Source organism: Antechinus flavipes, chromosome 5 (genome assembly GCF_016432865.1).
Source record: "Antechinus flavipes isolate AdamAnt ecotype Samford, QLD, Australia chromosome 5, AdamAnt_v2, whole genome shotgun sequence".
Lineage (NCBI taxonomy): Eukaryota > Metazoa > Chordata > Mammalia > Dasyuromorphia > Dasyuridae > Antechinus > Antechinus flavipes.
The window spans coordinates 111,575,166-111,593,090 of NC_067402.1; the positions used below are offsets into that span (position 1 = coordinate 111,575,166).

At 38.8% G+C, this 17,925-nt stretch overlaps 1 protein-coding gene across 1 annotated transcript in view; it reads left to right on the top strand.

The window, feature by feature from the left end:
* PLXNA4 (plexin A4) overlaps positions 1 to 17,925 on the top strand; it is a 650,156-nt gene that overhangs the window by 387,112 nt on the left and 245,119 nt on the right. The window contains exon 4 of the mRNA XM_051961546.1: positions 15,784 to 15,915. Within this exon, the coding sequence (XP_051817506.1) occupies positions 15,784 to 15,915 (132 nt within the window). The remainder of the gene's footprint in view (positions 1 to 15,783; positions 15,916 to 17,925) is intronic.

Genomic DNA, 17,925 nt, shown 5'->3' on the forward strand with positions numbered 1-17,925 from the left:
CACTCCCCATTGAGTAAACTGCTTTCATAAATGAAGGCCATTGTTTCTTCCATTGGAATTATATGGTAGTAGGGAGTTAGTTCTTTTTTATAAATAGAAAAAAATCTCTAATGCCATGTCTTGACCTTAAGAGCTAGAGAATTCAAATTCTCTATTAAATGATCCTTCTTACCTTTGAAAATAACTCCACTAAACTATTATAAATGTCATATAAGACTAGCAACACTGGGCTAATACAAGCCATCCACCTTCCATCTTTTATTATGTTCAGTGGTAGAACATGATTACTCTGGGTTAGAGTTGGGGGACCAGTCCTTAATAACAGCTCCTTTCATTTGGACCATACCTAGAAATGTAAACAAGGCAATTTGACATACATTATCCCATCCAGTCCTTACAACTCTGTGGGGTAGATGGTGCATGTCAGGGCCAGCTGAGGCCCATCAGCTCAATATGGATGGCAGAGTCTTGAAAAGCACATAGCTCCCAGCACTCCTTGGTTAAATAGGCATATATTTCACTCTGCTGCCTCTCTACAGACTTCCTCCTAACTCTGTTATTTCTCCCATGGTTCCTGGCAAATTGAGTGATCTTCCTGATCTATTCTTCTGAATATTACATCCCTATTTCCTTTCCAATTTTACAGACTGAATCCTCATCCCAACAACACCACCACCATGAATAACATTCCAGTTCTGCTTTTTAATTGTCTCAATCATGTTCTCTATTATATTGCCCTTAGCAGTCCCTTTGTCCATTGTGGGCTCAAGCTATGATGTGACAATACAAGTTTCGGCTTCATTTTTTTTTAACAGATAGTAAAACTGATATCAAAGGGGTTAAGCGATTTGCTCAAAAACACACAGTTTGTAGGTTGACAGCTTCGATGTTCTCCCTCCAATGTATCAGGTTGCCTATGTGATCCATCTCAAAATTAAATTCAAAACTCTGGTCTCTTTAGCCCTTTTATCTAACCAACTATATTGATGATAGATATGATAAGAAGTAGGGAAATAGAAAAGTGGTTGTACAATCAATTGAATTTGACATAAGTGACCTGGATGTTTTTGACATTTTCTACAACCTCCTTTGTTCTTATCATTATAATATCCAAGCTCTTCTTTCCTTCCTGTCTCCATTTTTTTCCTTTTGGAGCTCAAAATAATTTACATATTTTATCAATTTCATCTGCTTCATTTCTGAATCAGTAAAAGAGCAAGGTGGGAGGGGAAAGGGACACAGACCATTTTCCTTAATTCGCAGAAGGAAACATGAAGTGAAGAGGGTAGTATAACCCTAGAGAAGCTTAAAGATAATTATTAAGGGGTTGTTCCAACTTTGGGTTTTATATGAGCAGTAATACAGGAGTGGGAAACACAGAGGGACCGATTTCCCTGACAGTGTTTAGTAACACTGTGGAGTAGGAAAGGCAAAAGGGTAAACAATAATTAATCAGACAGGCACTCTGTGTGTGTGTGTGTGTGTGTGTGTGTGTGTGTGTGTGTGTGCAAGCATCCTTTGTAGAATATTATCAGACTATACTTAATACCCTTTACATCTCTACTGGGGGATAGATATTTCAGCCTAACCATCTCTTTGAATTCTTGCCCTAAAGGGTAAGTATTATATACTTGGGGAAATAATCTGGGGCTATGACACAATTCTATTTTCAGAAAGAAAAATAAATCAGATATATACATGTATACATAGGGAGAAGGAAGCAGTTGAGACAGTAAAATGAGGAAAATCTAAGTTCAAATTCAGACAGACACTTAATAGTTGTGCAAATCACTTAACCCTGTTGCCCCAGTTTCCTCATCTGTCCAGTACAGTATCTTTGCCAAGAAAACTCCAAATGAAGTAAAAAATAATAATTAATAAAATGTAGGGAGAAAGATATAGAAAGATATTTGTGTATGTGTTATGAGGGACAAATATATTATAAAGGGACATACATGTTTTAGTTTAAAGATACTTTAGAGATATGTGTATAAGGAAGAAGTAATTTCTCCAGAAAGATATAATAGCACCATAGATCTTCAGATAGTACACAGCAGCACAACCTCATGCAGTTGAAAGGGTCTAGATTTAGATCCCACATCTTGACAATCACTTATCTGTAAAATGACTTGACTAGGGCAACTCAAATTAGTGTCTAAGGCTGGATTTGAACTCAAATCTTCCTAACTTCAGACGTGGCTCTCTATTCAGTGCATTACTATAGTCCTTAGTTTTCTAATCTGTAACATGAACAATATCAGGACTGAGCCTTATTCAAAGTACCACCTCCCCCACCAATTAGTTCAGCTTCAGTACTGGGACAAAATGATGTACTCATGATCTCAGACACTGTGTGACACTGGGTAAGTTAAGAGACTTAATCACCATAAAATGGTGATAATAATAATAGTACCTAGTTCCTGGGATTTTTATGAGTTAATATTGTAAAGTGTTTAGCACAGTATCTAGTACAGAGTGGGTGTTTAATAAATTCTTGTTTCCCTTTTCTCCCCCTCCTCAACAAGTCTTTGAACAGCTAACTGAAGCTTTGCCCTAACACAGCAAGGATATTTCACAAGGCTTCTCTGGTCAATAGTCTTTTCTTATTTTCATGTGATTGGTTAGATGGGATATGATGACTCAAGTGGTTTTCAAAAGTCTACCATGTTGGAAGGACCTGGCTTTGAATAGATAGGACTTTTTCATTACTCTTAGGTGACCAGGAAGGAGAGACAGCTCAAGTCTCAAGAATATTTTAATTGTCTATTAGGGAAAATGAATACTTTTCTTTGCAGGGGAACATAAGAGGAAGAGCTCTGGTCCTATCACAAAAGGATTGAACTAAGTAATCTTTGAAGTCTTTCCAGCTCTGGATTTATAATTCTATGACTGATTCTTCCTTTGACAGATTCTTTAGCCTCTGTAATGCAGATCTCAATAAGATTGTGTGACAATGGATAGACGAATAAATGAATCATAGATCTTCAAAGACAAAGGGACATTAAGAGAGCATTTGGTTCCTTCCTCTGCCTAGTGATTGATGCATTAATTGACCCCCAGTGAGATATAAATGAGGTGTTAGCTTACAGTCATAGTCAGTTAGTCAATGAATATTTCTTAAGCACCTACTATGTTCCAGGAACTAAGACTCCTGTAAATAGCAAAAGGGGAAGAGAGAAGGATGGTTGGGAGGTTCAAGACACATGTTACTTTATGGATCCTGAGATCTATTTCTTCTGAATTCACTGGGAGGAAAAAAATGCTATTTATTTGGCATTTAAAGCTCTTCATAAGTTGTCCCCTTCCAACCCTTCCCAGTGTTCTAAAATTTACTCACCATTAACTCTAGAATTTAGACATATTGGCTTCCTTCACTTTCCCTCAAACATGGAACACCATCTTTGATTTTGTACCTTTTCACTGACTTTTCACCTCCATACCTTGATTATTCTCACCCTCTTTTTAGAATCCCTAATTTCTTTTAGAACTAATGCTACCTTCTATAGGAGACTTTTCTCAGTAGGTCATTTCTCTTATGAAATTACCTTCCCATCTACTCTGTAAAAAGGATCTATGTATCCATTTTATGTGCATATAGTTTCCCTCATTAGAATTTAAATTCCTTGAGGACAGAGATTCTTTTAATTTATTCTTCTTATTCCTAGTGCTTAGTATCATGTCTGATTTGTAGTAAATTCTTAATACATATCTGTTAATTACTTGGAGTTAATCTCCAATCTCTGGACAAAGGAGATGAAAATAGTTCTATTGTATCCATGCTCACCAGGTCACATCTGAAACATTGGCCTTGTTTCTTTGTGTTACATTTTAACAAGAACATTGACATATTCAAGTGCATCCAGTGAGTGGCAATCAGATTAATAAGGTGATATAAAATCATTTCATATCAAATTGATTTCAATGAACAGGAGACTTTTATCAGATTCAAGAGAAGATTTAGTGGAGAACTATCATGTGAAAGAAGGATTAAGCTCATTCTGTTGAGGGCAGATTTAGAACCAATACCTAGAGAATAGAATATGTTCTGAGGTTGATTTTAGATCAATCTAAAGATGTAAAGAAAACCGTTACATATTATAGCAATAGAATGGAACAAGAGAGAGTAGATCACCCTTGTTATATTATAGAAAGGATCTTGGCATTCCCCAAGAGATTGGATTAGAGCCATCAGATTATAAAGTCCTTGAGGCAGGAACTATTTTTTGTCTTTTTTCTTTTTCCTTCCTTCCTTCCTTCCTTCCTTCCTTCCTTCCTTCCTTCCTTCCTTCCTTCCTTCCTTCCTTCCTTCCTTCCTTCCTTCCTTCCTTCCTTCCTTCCTTCCTTCCTTCCTTCTTCCTTCCTTCCTTCCTTCCTTCCTTTCTTTTCTTTCCAGGGCTCAACATAGTATTTGCCACATAGTAGGCACTTTATAGTAGGGTTTATTGTTTGATTGACTAATGATATCTAAGATACTTTCCAACTGATTGTAATATTCCATAATTGTAGAGAATTGTCTTCCAAAATTTGCATGTTCTATGTGGAAGAAAAAAAATGGCAAAGGAAACAGTAGTCCTTTAATTTAAAGAGAGCACAGGACACTCGGAAGAAAACTGTCTCCATGGTCCCTGAAACTGAGATGATTTTATATGTAGATAAGGTAGGTCATTTTAAGGATGTGAGGAGGAAAAAAACTACCCACCCCTACCAATACCCAAAGAAGTTTTTCAGCTAGAAATCTACCACCATTAGGATCACCTACAAATTACACAATGAAGTCTGGGCCAGTGTCTACATTCAAAATGCAAATATTTACCTGAGAGCCCCTTAAATCCTCTTTCATTTGCATCAATTAGTTGGTCAGATTAGATAGTTGATTATCTTGGGTCCTGAGGGAATGAGATTTGCTGGCTCTTTCAGTGGGGAGAGAATTTGACAGTTCCAAATCTAGGCAAGGGCCACTGGAAGGCCTTAACCAATATGTGAGAAATTGGAGGGGAGGAATTTGCCAAAGGCAAATTTTATTTAATTCATAATGTTGCTTAGGGCTGTCCTTGCCTGGAGCCTGAGAGTTCAAATGAGGAACAGTTGAAAGGGAGAGGCTAAGGTCTTGGCTGCCTATAGAGCAAGTCTATAAGGCAAACTCCTTGTTCCTTGATCTAACCCCAGCAGGATTCCCTGTGGACTTCTAATTGCTGTTTGACCCTGAACGAGAATCTCTTTTTTCCATCTGCTCCTTGATGAAGGAAGAATAGCTTCTAGTTTGGATTCTGATTTGCTCCCTCAAACTTTAATTTCAGCTTGGCTTAACTACCTTTTACTTTCCTGTTAATGACCTTGAGTAATTTTGACCTTATTTCAAGCATCCTGTCCTTGGTCCATTGACCTTATTTCTCAGATACCTGCTAATGATTGCTACTGACTTCAGGATGAGGGATAGGATACCATCTCTGCAAAAGCATCATTAGGGAAAAACTCTTGGATGGGAGGAGGATGTGAGACAGCACTAGACCAACTTCAATAAAGTTCTCCTTACTCTATAATAGGCCCATACTTCAGATAAGCCAAAGTAGTAGTCCTTTGGTCCTACTTGCCTTAGTCCCATCTCTTGGGGTCCTCGCTTGCTAGCTATATTTTTTAATATCCCACAGGCTGTGAATTTCAATTTTTTTAGCTGGGACCACTATCCTGCTATAGAGGTCAGACTTTGTGCCCTGAAAGAAGAATTGCTTCTACTACCATTTTTCTAAGGGTTGAATCTATAAACTATAAGTTTTACCTTATTGTAAAGTTCTGCCTTTTAAATAAGGAGGAAGCAAGACTTCCTGTGCCCCAGTCCCATGATATAATACATTGGTACAGAACAGTATAAATAGTATCTCCTGCCAGGGAAGTGATTTTAGCTTCTCTCTTTCACAAAGTATCAGTCAGTCATGCTGATGGCTTAGCAGAAGATGTAGCAAAAACAAGGTCAATCTAGCTAGTCAGGGATGGGCTCTTCTTCACCTAGGGAAGTTAAGGTACAGAGAATTGAAGTAACCTACTTATTCATGAAATTCCCACCAAGAATGCTGAGAAATATCATCTAGACCTATTCACACACTTTTGTTTCCTTCCATCTTACCCATTTTCTTCAAAATTGAATTATAAACGTGGATTCCAATTGGTGAGCTCTGCCTCTGGGTCTCCTGACACTGATAAGCAAGTTTTCTCCTTCTCAGATCATCATGTCCCTTCCTGGTCATTTCCAAACCATATCCCTGTGCTACCATCTTTCCCATTTTTAGCTCCCCATTTTGTGTTCCCCAATACAGTTTTTTGAAGGCAGTGTCCTGTTAAGCACAGTTCCTGGTGTACAGTAAGTACGTTATCAATGCTTTAGCCATCATCATTCATTCATGGGCCCTCTTTAATAGCCACAGGACTAAAGTACTTTTTAGTACTTTCATTTTTAATTGCTTTTTTTTTTAGTAATCTTTATAATACTTTTACTTATAGTTACTTTTTAGTAATCTACTAAGTCATGTCATTGTTGTATAGTCATTTTCATTCATTGCTCACTCTTCATGATCCCATTTGGGATTTTCTTGGCAAAGATACTAGAGTGGTTTGCCATTTATTTTTCCAGTTCATTTGACAGATGAGGAAATGGAGACACCAAGATTAAGTGACTTGCCTAGGGTCATACAATTACTAACTGACCAGATTTATGTTCAGGAAAATGAGTTTTCCTCATTTTAGGACTGATACTCTACCTACTTGTGCAGTCTAACTACTAAGGCACAACCTTGTTCCAATTAAGTCCTTCCATAACAGGGAGAGACCTGAAGACTAGACTTCAAAGTCTCCTGGATATTCTATGCAATTCAGGAACCAGACTATACAATGAGTTGTTCTATGCTCTATCCCACTTCCCTGGTGGGTCTTGCCATGTGTGTTGTATGTAGACACAAGCGGATTGGTAGAAGGTAAGAAAATTTGTGTAGGGGAAGGGTAGAGCAGATGAACTGCCAAGGCTGTCTTTGGGTTTGGGTTTTCAGAGTTTGGGGGACAAGTTGAAATTGGCGCTAAATCATTGGCTCTCCATCTTCTCCCCAATCACTTTCCAGTTCTCAGCTTCACGCACTCTTCTTCATTACCATTAACCATTACTGTTGTCTAAGTCAATGAACTCATGAGACAGGTCTTTGCTTCGTTCTGTGGGCCAGAGCCAGAAATCTTGCCAGCTAGACATTAACAGAACTGCAACAGAGAGTGGGAGTAAAAGGAAGAGGAGGAAGTTAAGAAAGAGGAGCAGGGGGGCAGAGAGAAGGAGTCTGCATCTTTAAAGATTAATAGTATTGTTTGCTCATTAAGGAGATCATTCCAAGCCTAATGGTAGCCAGAACGCTTGAGTGCAAGCATCTGTTTGCTACTGGGAGACGATATTTATTGTTCAATACTTCAATGGATGTAAATAAACAGCCCGGCCCAGATAATGTTCAAATAAACAAACAAGCAGCTGCCAGGAGCTCCCTGGATGGCTGACCTTTGTGGGGGCCATCCTGCTGATGTTTTTAATAGCAGGCTGCCTGGCAGCCCAGACACTCACCGTGCCAGGGATGGAGATAGGTGGCAGTGCTGTCTGGTGGATGGGCTGGGAGCCAGAAGGCCTCGAGGTAACTAGGGCTCTGCTGTCTAAGGAAATCCCAGGCTGGGAAATGTGTGTCCTGAACCGGTTATGAAGGAGGATGCATATGGTGATGTGTATTGGTATGTGTATATACTCTGAGGGTCTGTATATATGCCCTCTAGACAAAGGGCATAGATGAAATGGCCTAAGGTCAGAGGCAAGGAGATGTGTATTAGAGGGGAAGATGGATGCTGATTACTGGCTGGCTTCATGATTGAATGGTACGGAGGGTATATCTGCCTGTAAGGTTTATGTGTACAGAATATATACATGGGATGAATATAGATATGGATTGTAAAGGAAAGAAAGGAAATGACCCACTATCCCACAGTCTAATCATACATCCTAACATTCCCAGCTCTAGCCCACTCCCTCTAACTAGATTTTACAATCCATGAGGACAGGAGTCTTGAATACTCCTCACATATCCCTACACACATGGTAGATGCTCAATAAATGTTTATTGAATGAATAAATGAGTAAGTGAATGAGTGGATAAATATTTAGATGTTGAAAAATTACCAAGTGGTAGAAAAGCATAGAGTTCCTTTATTCTCAAAAATTAGAGACCTTCATTTTGTTTCTCATCAACAAATAGAGCAAGCAATAAGGATTTAAGTGATTCCTCCGTGGCAGGCATTTTACTGGACCCTAGGAGATACAAAATCAACAATGAAACAATCTATACCCTTATAGAACTTACTCTTAGCAACCCATTATGGTTTTGTCATCCATGAATATGCCAATTTTTTATATTTTCAGCTTGGGCCACCTCTTTGTACTATATGACTAAGGACTGGAGCTAATATTTCACTCTTAGAAGAAGCCCTCAAATAAATCAAAATCCTCCTACTAATGTAGAACCTTTTCTCTGATTGTGGGGCCAGCTCTATGTCTTCTTTACCTCAGTTCTTGAGTTCCATTAATGTATTCTTTTTCAAAGTTCAAGGGATTCTCTCTTGTCCTAGCATTCAGTTTAAACATTTGCTAAACACCTACTGTGTGCTTTCCACCTGACAGCTTAATTGAGGTCTGTGTTAAATTTCAGGGAGGGAAGCTCCCTGCCCTCATGATGACTGATGTTTTGTTCCATTCATGGTTTCACAGACATTGATCTTATCCTCTCTTTGCCTTCATCCCTCCAAGTTGAAGATACATATCTGTGACTTCCTTCCTTCATTTCATTTTATATTTTTTGAGGGCAACCAGAGCCATACAAAGTGTTAAAATTCAATGAAAATCAACAGGTATTAAGTTTCTCCTCTGTTCCAGTGCTATGCTAGACACTGGGAATATCCAATCTGGGGACTAAACTGTAATAGTCTCAACCCTCCAAGGAGCCTGCTTCTCCTGCTGGGATGATCAATAGGGAAGCAGCAGTGGTGGTTCTAGACATGGGGTTAGTTCTCCTGGGGCAAGTTATCCCATCTCTCCAAGACTCAGTTTCCTCATTCATAAAATGAAGACATTAAGTTAATTTAATCTAATTAATAAAAATTTCTAAATCTAAAATCTCTAGATTTTAGAGATCTAAACTGATCTCTAAGGTACCCTCTAGTTCTCAATCTTATGATCTTGTATACACAAGTAAGTACATTCAAATTATAAACAAGGAATTATAAAGTGATTTCAACAGGGAGAGAGTACTATTAATAGCAGAAGTAGGCAACTAGAGGGTTTGAGAGTGGTGGTGAAGGGCCAAGGAATCAGGAAATACACTGAATAGGAGCCAGCACCTGAGCTATGCATTAGGGGAAGCTGGGGATTCTATGAGGTAGGGGTGATGAAGAAGTGCACTCTGGTCATGGGGAACCAATTTCTTCTTGAACCTGTCTTGTGTTTCACTGGCCTGGCCCTTTGAGGGATGAGTATCTTCAGGAAACAATCAGTACTAATCCTTTTCTTTAGTCATAACTCAGGGCTCAGAGCTTGGTATAGTTTAGGGTCCTCCCACCCCAGCTGAACTTAGCCACACACTCATTTTCCACCTTTTTTGTTCCTCATCCAGCCTCAAAAGATCTCACCTTTTATCAATTGGCTTGGCTTTCTACTACCCTAAAGAGCTTAAAGCTATCTGTGAACTTAAAAGTCCTCACTAGACACTCATCCCTCAGATCATTATAAAGATACTATGTAAACCCCTCACTGATTCTTTGGGAATCTACTGTGCTTACTTCTCTATTCAGAGAATTCATGTAGAGTCACAAAGTACCTGTTTCTCTTTACCCTTTCCTGTCTATAAATGACATCCTTGGGCAGGATGGCACACTTCTATACTACATGCTGACAGCTTCTTATTTGGTCTGGAACTGTCAAAAATCTTTAGAAAGGCTCAGGAGATGAAAGGCAGCTAGTTGGTGCAGTGAATAGAGGGCAGGGCTTGCAGTGAGGAAGACCCGAGTTCAAATTCAGCTTTTGAGACAGTAGTTTCATGAATCTGGGAAAACCTTTGATCTGTGTCTGCCTCAGTTTCTTCAACTTTCAAATGGCATAATCAAGAGCATAACCCTATCTCTTAGGGTTTGTGAAGGTCAAGTCAAAATTCTATGTGTAAAGTACTCAGCATAGGTCTCAGAATATAGTAGATACTTAATAAATGCTTATTTCTTTCCTCCCTCTTTTCCTTTCTTTCCATTCTTTCCTTCTTTCCATTCCTCTCTTTCTCTCTTTCTGTCTCTCTCCTCCTTCCTTCCTTCCTTCCTTCCTTCCTTCCTTCCTTCCTTCCTTCCTTCCTTCCTTCCTTCCTTCTTCTTTCTCTCCCTCCTTCCAGATAATTAGGGGTTCTAATGTAACTCTGCTATTGATTTACTGCATGTCCTTAGGCAAGAGATTTAATTGTTCTGAGGCTATTTTCTTATCTATAAAGCTGGAATCAAAGGACTCCTACAAATTTCATAGTATGGCGGTATTAAAGAATAAATGGGATCAGATAGGTGAAAATGCTTTGAAATATACAAAGCATGATGTAAGCATAAGGAGTTATCATGATTAGTATAGGCCAGCCAATGGATTGATTCCCTTTTATCCACTTGGACATTATAAGATTAAAGACATAATTTCATCTTACTTGAACCATGTTGTTCTTCACTCCCCCCCACCTGAAAGGCTACATTTGTCTGGCATCAGTAATGTTGATCTCCAGGGAGTAATTCCACAATATGTTTCCATGAGTCCACTCTCGTGAGGATACAGTCCAAAATCCATCTTATAACCCTATCTTCTCATGGCTAAATCATCACTTGGCTGTCAGAGATGGCTCAGTATGACCTTCCAGGCTCCCATTTGGAATACCTTCTATTTCAGGAAGTAGAAATTCTTCAAATCAAAAAGACTATACAACAGCTTAAGTCTGTCTGAGACAAATCTCTAGATAAATAGGGAGATCTCACCTCATTTACTCAGATATCCAGCCTTGGCTGGACTGCTCCAGCATCATAACAATACCTTTTCAAGGAACTGAGAAAATCTCCTGCTTCTCTCAACCCCCAATAGCTCTGAGTGGATGCAAAGCCTACAGAAACAGAGACAGATCAAAGTTCCACTTCACTGTTCCCACTCCTCTGCTACTGTCCCAGTGGGTTAGTGGGGCTATACACAACATTCACTGGAGGGAAAACACAGGATTACTTATATCCTACTTTAGTGGTGTTCTTTCCCAAATTACCTACACTCAACATAATTTTAGTCTTGCTCTTCCCCAAATACCACAGTCAGCATTAGCTCTTCCCTACTGCTAATCCAGTAATGCTCAAAAACTACAGTATTTTGGCCACTGCACATACATTCTCGCCGAATGCCTTGTAAACAGTGGCACATTTCCTAAATCACAGTAGCATCTGTTCTTGTTCCTTTCTTTGGCTCTGTTGGGTTCTCCTAGTGACCATGCTAACGGAAAATGGGCCCTTACCCAGTTCTGGGGGCATATGTTTAGGAAAAACCTAATTGTATCCCTCATGTACCCAAGTAGTACTGACTTGCCCAACCTAGTTTCTCAAGGCACTTCTGTAAAAATTTGGTTCCCATTGCCTTGTACTTTTAGGAATCCATCTTTTTCAAGAGGATTGACCTCACCCCTATGGAGGAGGGGAATTAGGACCAAGAGTTAAGTAGCAACGTTTGGGCATGAAATCCAATTTACCTTAGGGATCAGAGTAAGGGACATCTGATGGGACTTAGTTCCAGAAGAGTTCCCTGGGGAAGGAAGATTTTGTCTGAAGGCCTGGGGATGGCTGGAGGTAGGCCAGACCTCTCGGTATCATTCTGACTTTGTGGCTCCAGGCCTCCAATCTAGGGATGCAGCCTGGCTGGGCCAGAGGCCAAGGCCATCAGTGCTCGGTCAGACGTGGGTGGTAATCCCAATTGGTTTTGCACAAACTCTCATTTTCATTCAGATGAAGAAAGGCTCTGGCCAGGTTGGGTTCCTTGTGGAATGGGGAACTGTGTTGAAGAAGGAGGTCATCAGGGACTCTGATGGCGAGGTTGAATGTGTCTCTCTTCCTTTTATTCTCTGTTTATTTTTTATGAGAAATGAAGAGAGCCATGCTCCTGCACAGCTTCCCCACTGATGCTCATGGGCTGAAGTCAGATACTTGAGGCAAGATAGCAGTAAGTAAGAATTGGACGGAACCAGATAGATACAAACATACCCCACCTAACATCTTATTTGGTTCTGAGAAAGCATGATATTAAGTGAAGCATTACAGGGGAGTTACTTCCATTTATTGAATGCAAGCATGTGATACATCGATGGCTCCCAGGTTTAGAATTCAGTATGGGTTTCTTTTCCTTCTCTTTATTTATGGATGGAATGTCTTTGCTAGAACATTTAATCTTTAGGGGCCTCAGTTTCCTCAACATTAAAATAAAAGTTAGACATGCTGACCTCTAGGATCCTTTATATTTGTGATTCTCTAACTATCATCACTTCTAACCAATAACATTTAGGGCACTTGATAAATGTTTGAGTTAAGGAAGTTCTTTATAGGAAAGATTAGACATCTGTGAGTAGAGGTTGAGCCTGGGAAGACCATAGCTGGCATGAAATATTTCCCAAACTGGCACTAATACATTGTTGGTGGAGTTGTGAATTGATCCAACCATTCTGGAGAACAATTTGGAACTATGCCCAAAGAGCTATCAAACTGTGCATACCCTTTGACCCAGCAGTGTTTCTACTGGGCTTATACCCCAAAGAGATCTTAAAGGAGAGAAAGGGGCCCAAATGTGCAAAAATGTTTGTGGCAGGTCTCTTTGTAGTGACAAGGAACTGGAAACTGAGTGGATGCCCAATGGCTGAATAAGTTATGGTATATGAATGTCATGGAATATTATTATTCTATAAGAAATAATCAGCAGGAAGATTTTAGAGAGCCTGGAGAGACTGACATGAACTGATGCTGAGTGAAATGAGTTGAACCAAGAGAACATTGTACACAGAAACAACAAGGTTAGATGATGGTCAACTATGATGGACGTGGCTCTTTTCAACAATGAAGTGATTCAGGCCAATTCCAATAAACTTGTGATGGAGAGAGTCATCTGCACTTGAGAGAGAACTATGTAGATCACAACATTGTATTTTCACCTTTTTTGTTGTTGTTTGCTTGCATTTTGTTTTCTTTCTCATTTTTACCTTTTTGATCTGATTTTTCTTGTACAGCATGATAATTGTGGAAATACGTATAGAAAAATTTCACATGTTTAATATATTGGATTACTTGTTGTTTAGGGGAGGAATTGGGGAGAAAAAAGGAAAAAAAATTTGGAACACAAGTTTTGCAAAGTTGAATGTTGAAAATTATCTATGTAGGTGTTTTAAAATAAAAATCTTTAATCCACAAAAAAAGAAATAATCCCCAAACCAGAGAAGCTAAGTAGATCAGTTCTAATGTCCCCAAAGTATCTTAGCTCTTCTAAACAAGACTTCTCTTGGGGATAACTTGAAACTAATTCTGTTTTCCCCTCTTTCCCTCTGAAACTTGAAGATTGAATTAAACCTAGATTTGATTTTCTGCCATAGTTCTCCATCTCCATCTTGCATTGAGTAAATTCTACCACATCCCATTTAACATCCCTTTTATCTGTTCCTGAGACACTTGAACCCACATCAAAATCTGTGTTCTCTGGCACTACTTTTATTAGTCAAAAAAGTAGTTTTCTATGCTGAATCACTTCAGTGAAGAAACTTATGTAATGGATTGTTTCCAACCATGCAATTGAAATTATTCTAGTAGCAAATCCATTGAATATAATTTAAAGATGTCATTTTGGATTTATGTCAGACTTCAGTTATCTGAATTTTTATGCTCCTATCCCCAAGAAACACAGGAGTTTATTGAATGGGAGAAAGCAGTGAAATAATTAGACCTGCACTTAAATAAAACCAAATTGATAACTGTGTGGAGAAAGGTTGGGAGTGGAGAGAAGCTTAAGATCAGGAGAACAAATAGGATGTTATCACAGTAGTCCAGGAGAGAGGTAATAAAGTTCTTAATTAGGATTTAATTGGATTAGTTGAGTGAATGAGGAGGAATCAAGAATGATACTGAAGTTTCAAACCAGGTTGATGAGGTAGCAATGTCCTAGATTCTAATAGGGATGTTTAGAAGAGGAGCAGGTTTGGGAGGAAAATAATAAACTTTGTCTAGAAGTCTACTGGACATACAGTTTGAACTGTCCAAGTAGCAATTGGTGATGCCCAACTAGAACTTAGGGGTCTGATGAGCAGGGAACTGACCAACTTACTTCTTCTTAGAGATGGTAATTGAACCCAGGGTACTGATAGGATCACCATATAAGAGAGAAAAATGGAAAAGAGAGTCCAAGACTCAAGAGAGAGACTTAGAGTGGGTGATATATCAACAGCATGAAAATTATTCAGACAGGTAAGCTAAGAACTAAGAGAAAGCAGCATCCCAAAAACCTAGCAAGGAGAAAATTTCCAGATGCAAGCATGCAGGAGGAGAGTAAAGTTGAAAGTATCAGATATTGCAAAGAGGTCAAGAAGGATGAAGAAATAACCATTAAAACTGGCAATTAAGATAACTTTGAAGAGAACAGTTTTATTTGAGTATTGGGGGCAGAAGGCAAATTGCAGGGGCTTAAGAAAAGAGTGAGTTATAGGGGTACTGAGAATATGTGGCTTTTTTCAAGGAGCTTGATTATAAAAGAGAAAAGAGCAAGAGAAGGACAGTTAATAGACATGATGGGACTAAGGAGAGTTTTGATTTTTATTTGTTTTAAGAATGAGAGAGGCAGGAATGTTTGTAAGCAGCCAAGAAGAAACCAGCAGATAGACACTTGAATAAAAAAAATCTTCTGGAGGGAATTGGGATCAAGGTTACCAATAGAGATATCAGTAGCACTGACCACATTGGTCAGTTCCCTTCCTATGGTTTAGTTAAGAGGAGGGGGAAGGGGAGTGAGTTCTTTGCTTCAGTTTTTGTTCCTACTTCACTTGGAGTGTCAGTTGTGATAGCTGGGTTTATAGCCCAAAGACCTGAATTTGAATCCCAGTTCTGCTTCTCACCAGCAACTGGTTAACCCTGGGCAAATACATTTATTAGTTTTTTTATTTGTAAAATAGGCATAAAAATATCTGAACTATCAACATTATGCAACTTCATGGGATTGTAAGGATGAAATATGATAACAGTAGCCATGAAGACAATTTGTATAAGACTTTAAAGCTTGCAAAATGCTTTATGTATATACATTGTTCTGTACAACAATCTTGTGACATAGATGTTCATTCTTATAGTCCCCATTTCAGAGATAAGGAAACTGAGGCTAAGTAAGATTGCCTGAAATCACATAGCTAGTTGGCATTTGAGTCAAAATCCAAACTCAGGACTTCCTCATTCCATGTCCAGTGCTCTAACCATTTGGCTATGTAAAATACTACATAAATGACATCATCATCATCATCCATATCCATCATCATCATCCGTCAGCATCATTACTGTTAACAATATTCTGGGCATGTTAGATATAGAACTCACTCTGGCCCTGCTATTTTTTTGGTAAGCTGATCTTCTAGGTGATCTGCAGTGCTCTAAGATATCTGACTTCCTGGCGGAGCTGAAGCATTCTGACATATCTCCTTCTCTCTTCAGATCCGCGTGGATGGGCCCCGAGGAAATGCTCTGCAGTATGAGACCGTGCAGGTGGTGGATCCTGGCCCGGTCCTCAGGGATATGGCTTTCTCCAGGGACCATGAACATCTCTACATCATGTCAGAAAGACAGGTAAGGCAAACGAAAAGCCACCATTAATGGTGCTGATTCTTTATAAGAGATTTGACTCCTTTTGGGTTCACTTCCAAACTTCTTGCTATTAACATGAAATAAAGGGAAGGAGAAGAAAATAATTTGTAAATAAATTCTTGCTTTCTGGTTAAGATTAATTTATGAAGAACTAGTTGAAAACAGAATAGATTTTATTATTTCGTTCTTTATCTACGGTTCATATTGCATAACTTATGGAGAGGTAGGTGGGATAAAAGGGAGAGGAAGAACTCAATGCTGAATAATGGTCATCTGCTAGGCAAGTCTAGAAATTACCCTTTAATTTAAAAATAAGAGTGAAGTTACTCCCTTCATTGCAGAAATGGGGGATTAGAGTGTAGAATACAGCATATACTCTCAAATGTGGTTAGTGATGTTGGCCTTTGTGAATTCCTTTTATCTCTTTTCTTTTTAAAAACTTTGTTACAAGGGAACAACTCCATTAATCTATAAAGGAAGGCTTGCTGAGTAAGGAGTGGGGGAGGAGGTTGAGAGATATATTTGGAAATAAAAGTGAAGTTAAAAACAAAAGGAATCAGTAACAGTGATGACATGAATGTATGTCTTGGAAATCAGATCAAACACAGTAAAAGCTGAGGGATTCTGGATGTGGAATGTTGTATATTTGGTCTCTGTTGATTTGCTTAACACTTTCCTTGTTACAATGAAGCTTCAGTGGGGGCAAGGATCATGAGGAAATGATAACAAAAGATATCAATAAAAATAATCATTCAATAAAAATAAAATTGATAAAAAGTTGGCATAAAAAAAGAAAAAATAAATAAATAAAATAAGAGCATTGTGGATTCAGTCCTCTCCTTTTATCCTCTAAATTTCCATTTCAAGGAAAGCAAGATCCTTGTTCAGAAGTATGTGGATAAATGTTTAACATCCAGATCTCCAACCACACCCCCCCCTCCCAAAAAAGACTTAAGAAACACTTTTAACTTTAATCTTCATTATCAAGATTTTCTTAATCATGTTCTTAAGTTAAGATAATCAACAGGAGAATAAATCAAACCCTGATGCATAATGTTTGCTGATTTCTGAGGTATGAATACTGGTACTGAAAATTAGAGCCTTGAGAGCTGACTCCAAAATGCTGCTGGCTATAATATTGGACTCTAATTTCTGGTCTATAAGCACCATTAGCATCATGGTTATTTCCTATAACACAGGATGCTTCCAGGGTGATCAAATGGTAAGTGCTGAGAGGGAGCCCATTGAAGAGAACATCCAGAAGACTGGGCCAATGAACATGCCATCAGATGGGAGAGCCTCCTGTGGCCTTTTTAATTGGTCAGTGACTTTAGAAGATAGCTTCCTAGCTTCCCACCAAGCAAGTCCATGATGCTCTACTTGGAGCAGCTGTGGTCATGCACTGTGAAGTCACCAAAAAGGAATATGTCTCAAAGTTTTACCAGAACCTGCAACTCAATTGAATTTTCAGATGAATTGTATGAGTCACCCTGAGTTCAGACTTAGTCAAAAAATAAGAACTGACCACAGAGAAACTAGTTTGTCCAAACACTGATGTATCTGAGTGCTAGAATGGGAAAAGGATAGTAATTGCAAGAGAGAAGGCAATATGGACTCCACCTTTCCTCCTCCTTCCCTTCCTGCACAGAATACTTGGTCTGGAATGAAATGGGCTGTGGCCACCGTTATTCCTCTGCTCTCAGCTTGGTATAAAGGAAAACTCCTTAGGTTTAGGTTTTAGGATTTGATTTTGAATTTTGGCTCTGAGACTTCCTAGCTTTGTAACCTTGAACATTTGACTTAATCTTTGTAGGCATTCACAAGATTGTTGATTTAGAACTGAAAGGACCTTGGAAGTCATCAAGTAAAACCTTTCATCTTACAGATGAGGAAACTGAGGCAGAAAAGGATTAATGAGTACCCACGGTCATACATCCAAAAAGTGAATCCAGGTTTCCATGATTTCAATTCCAGTGTTTTGTCTACAACATT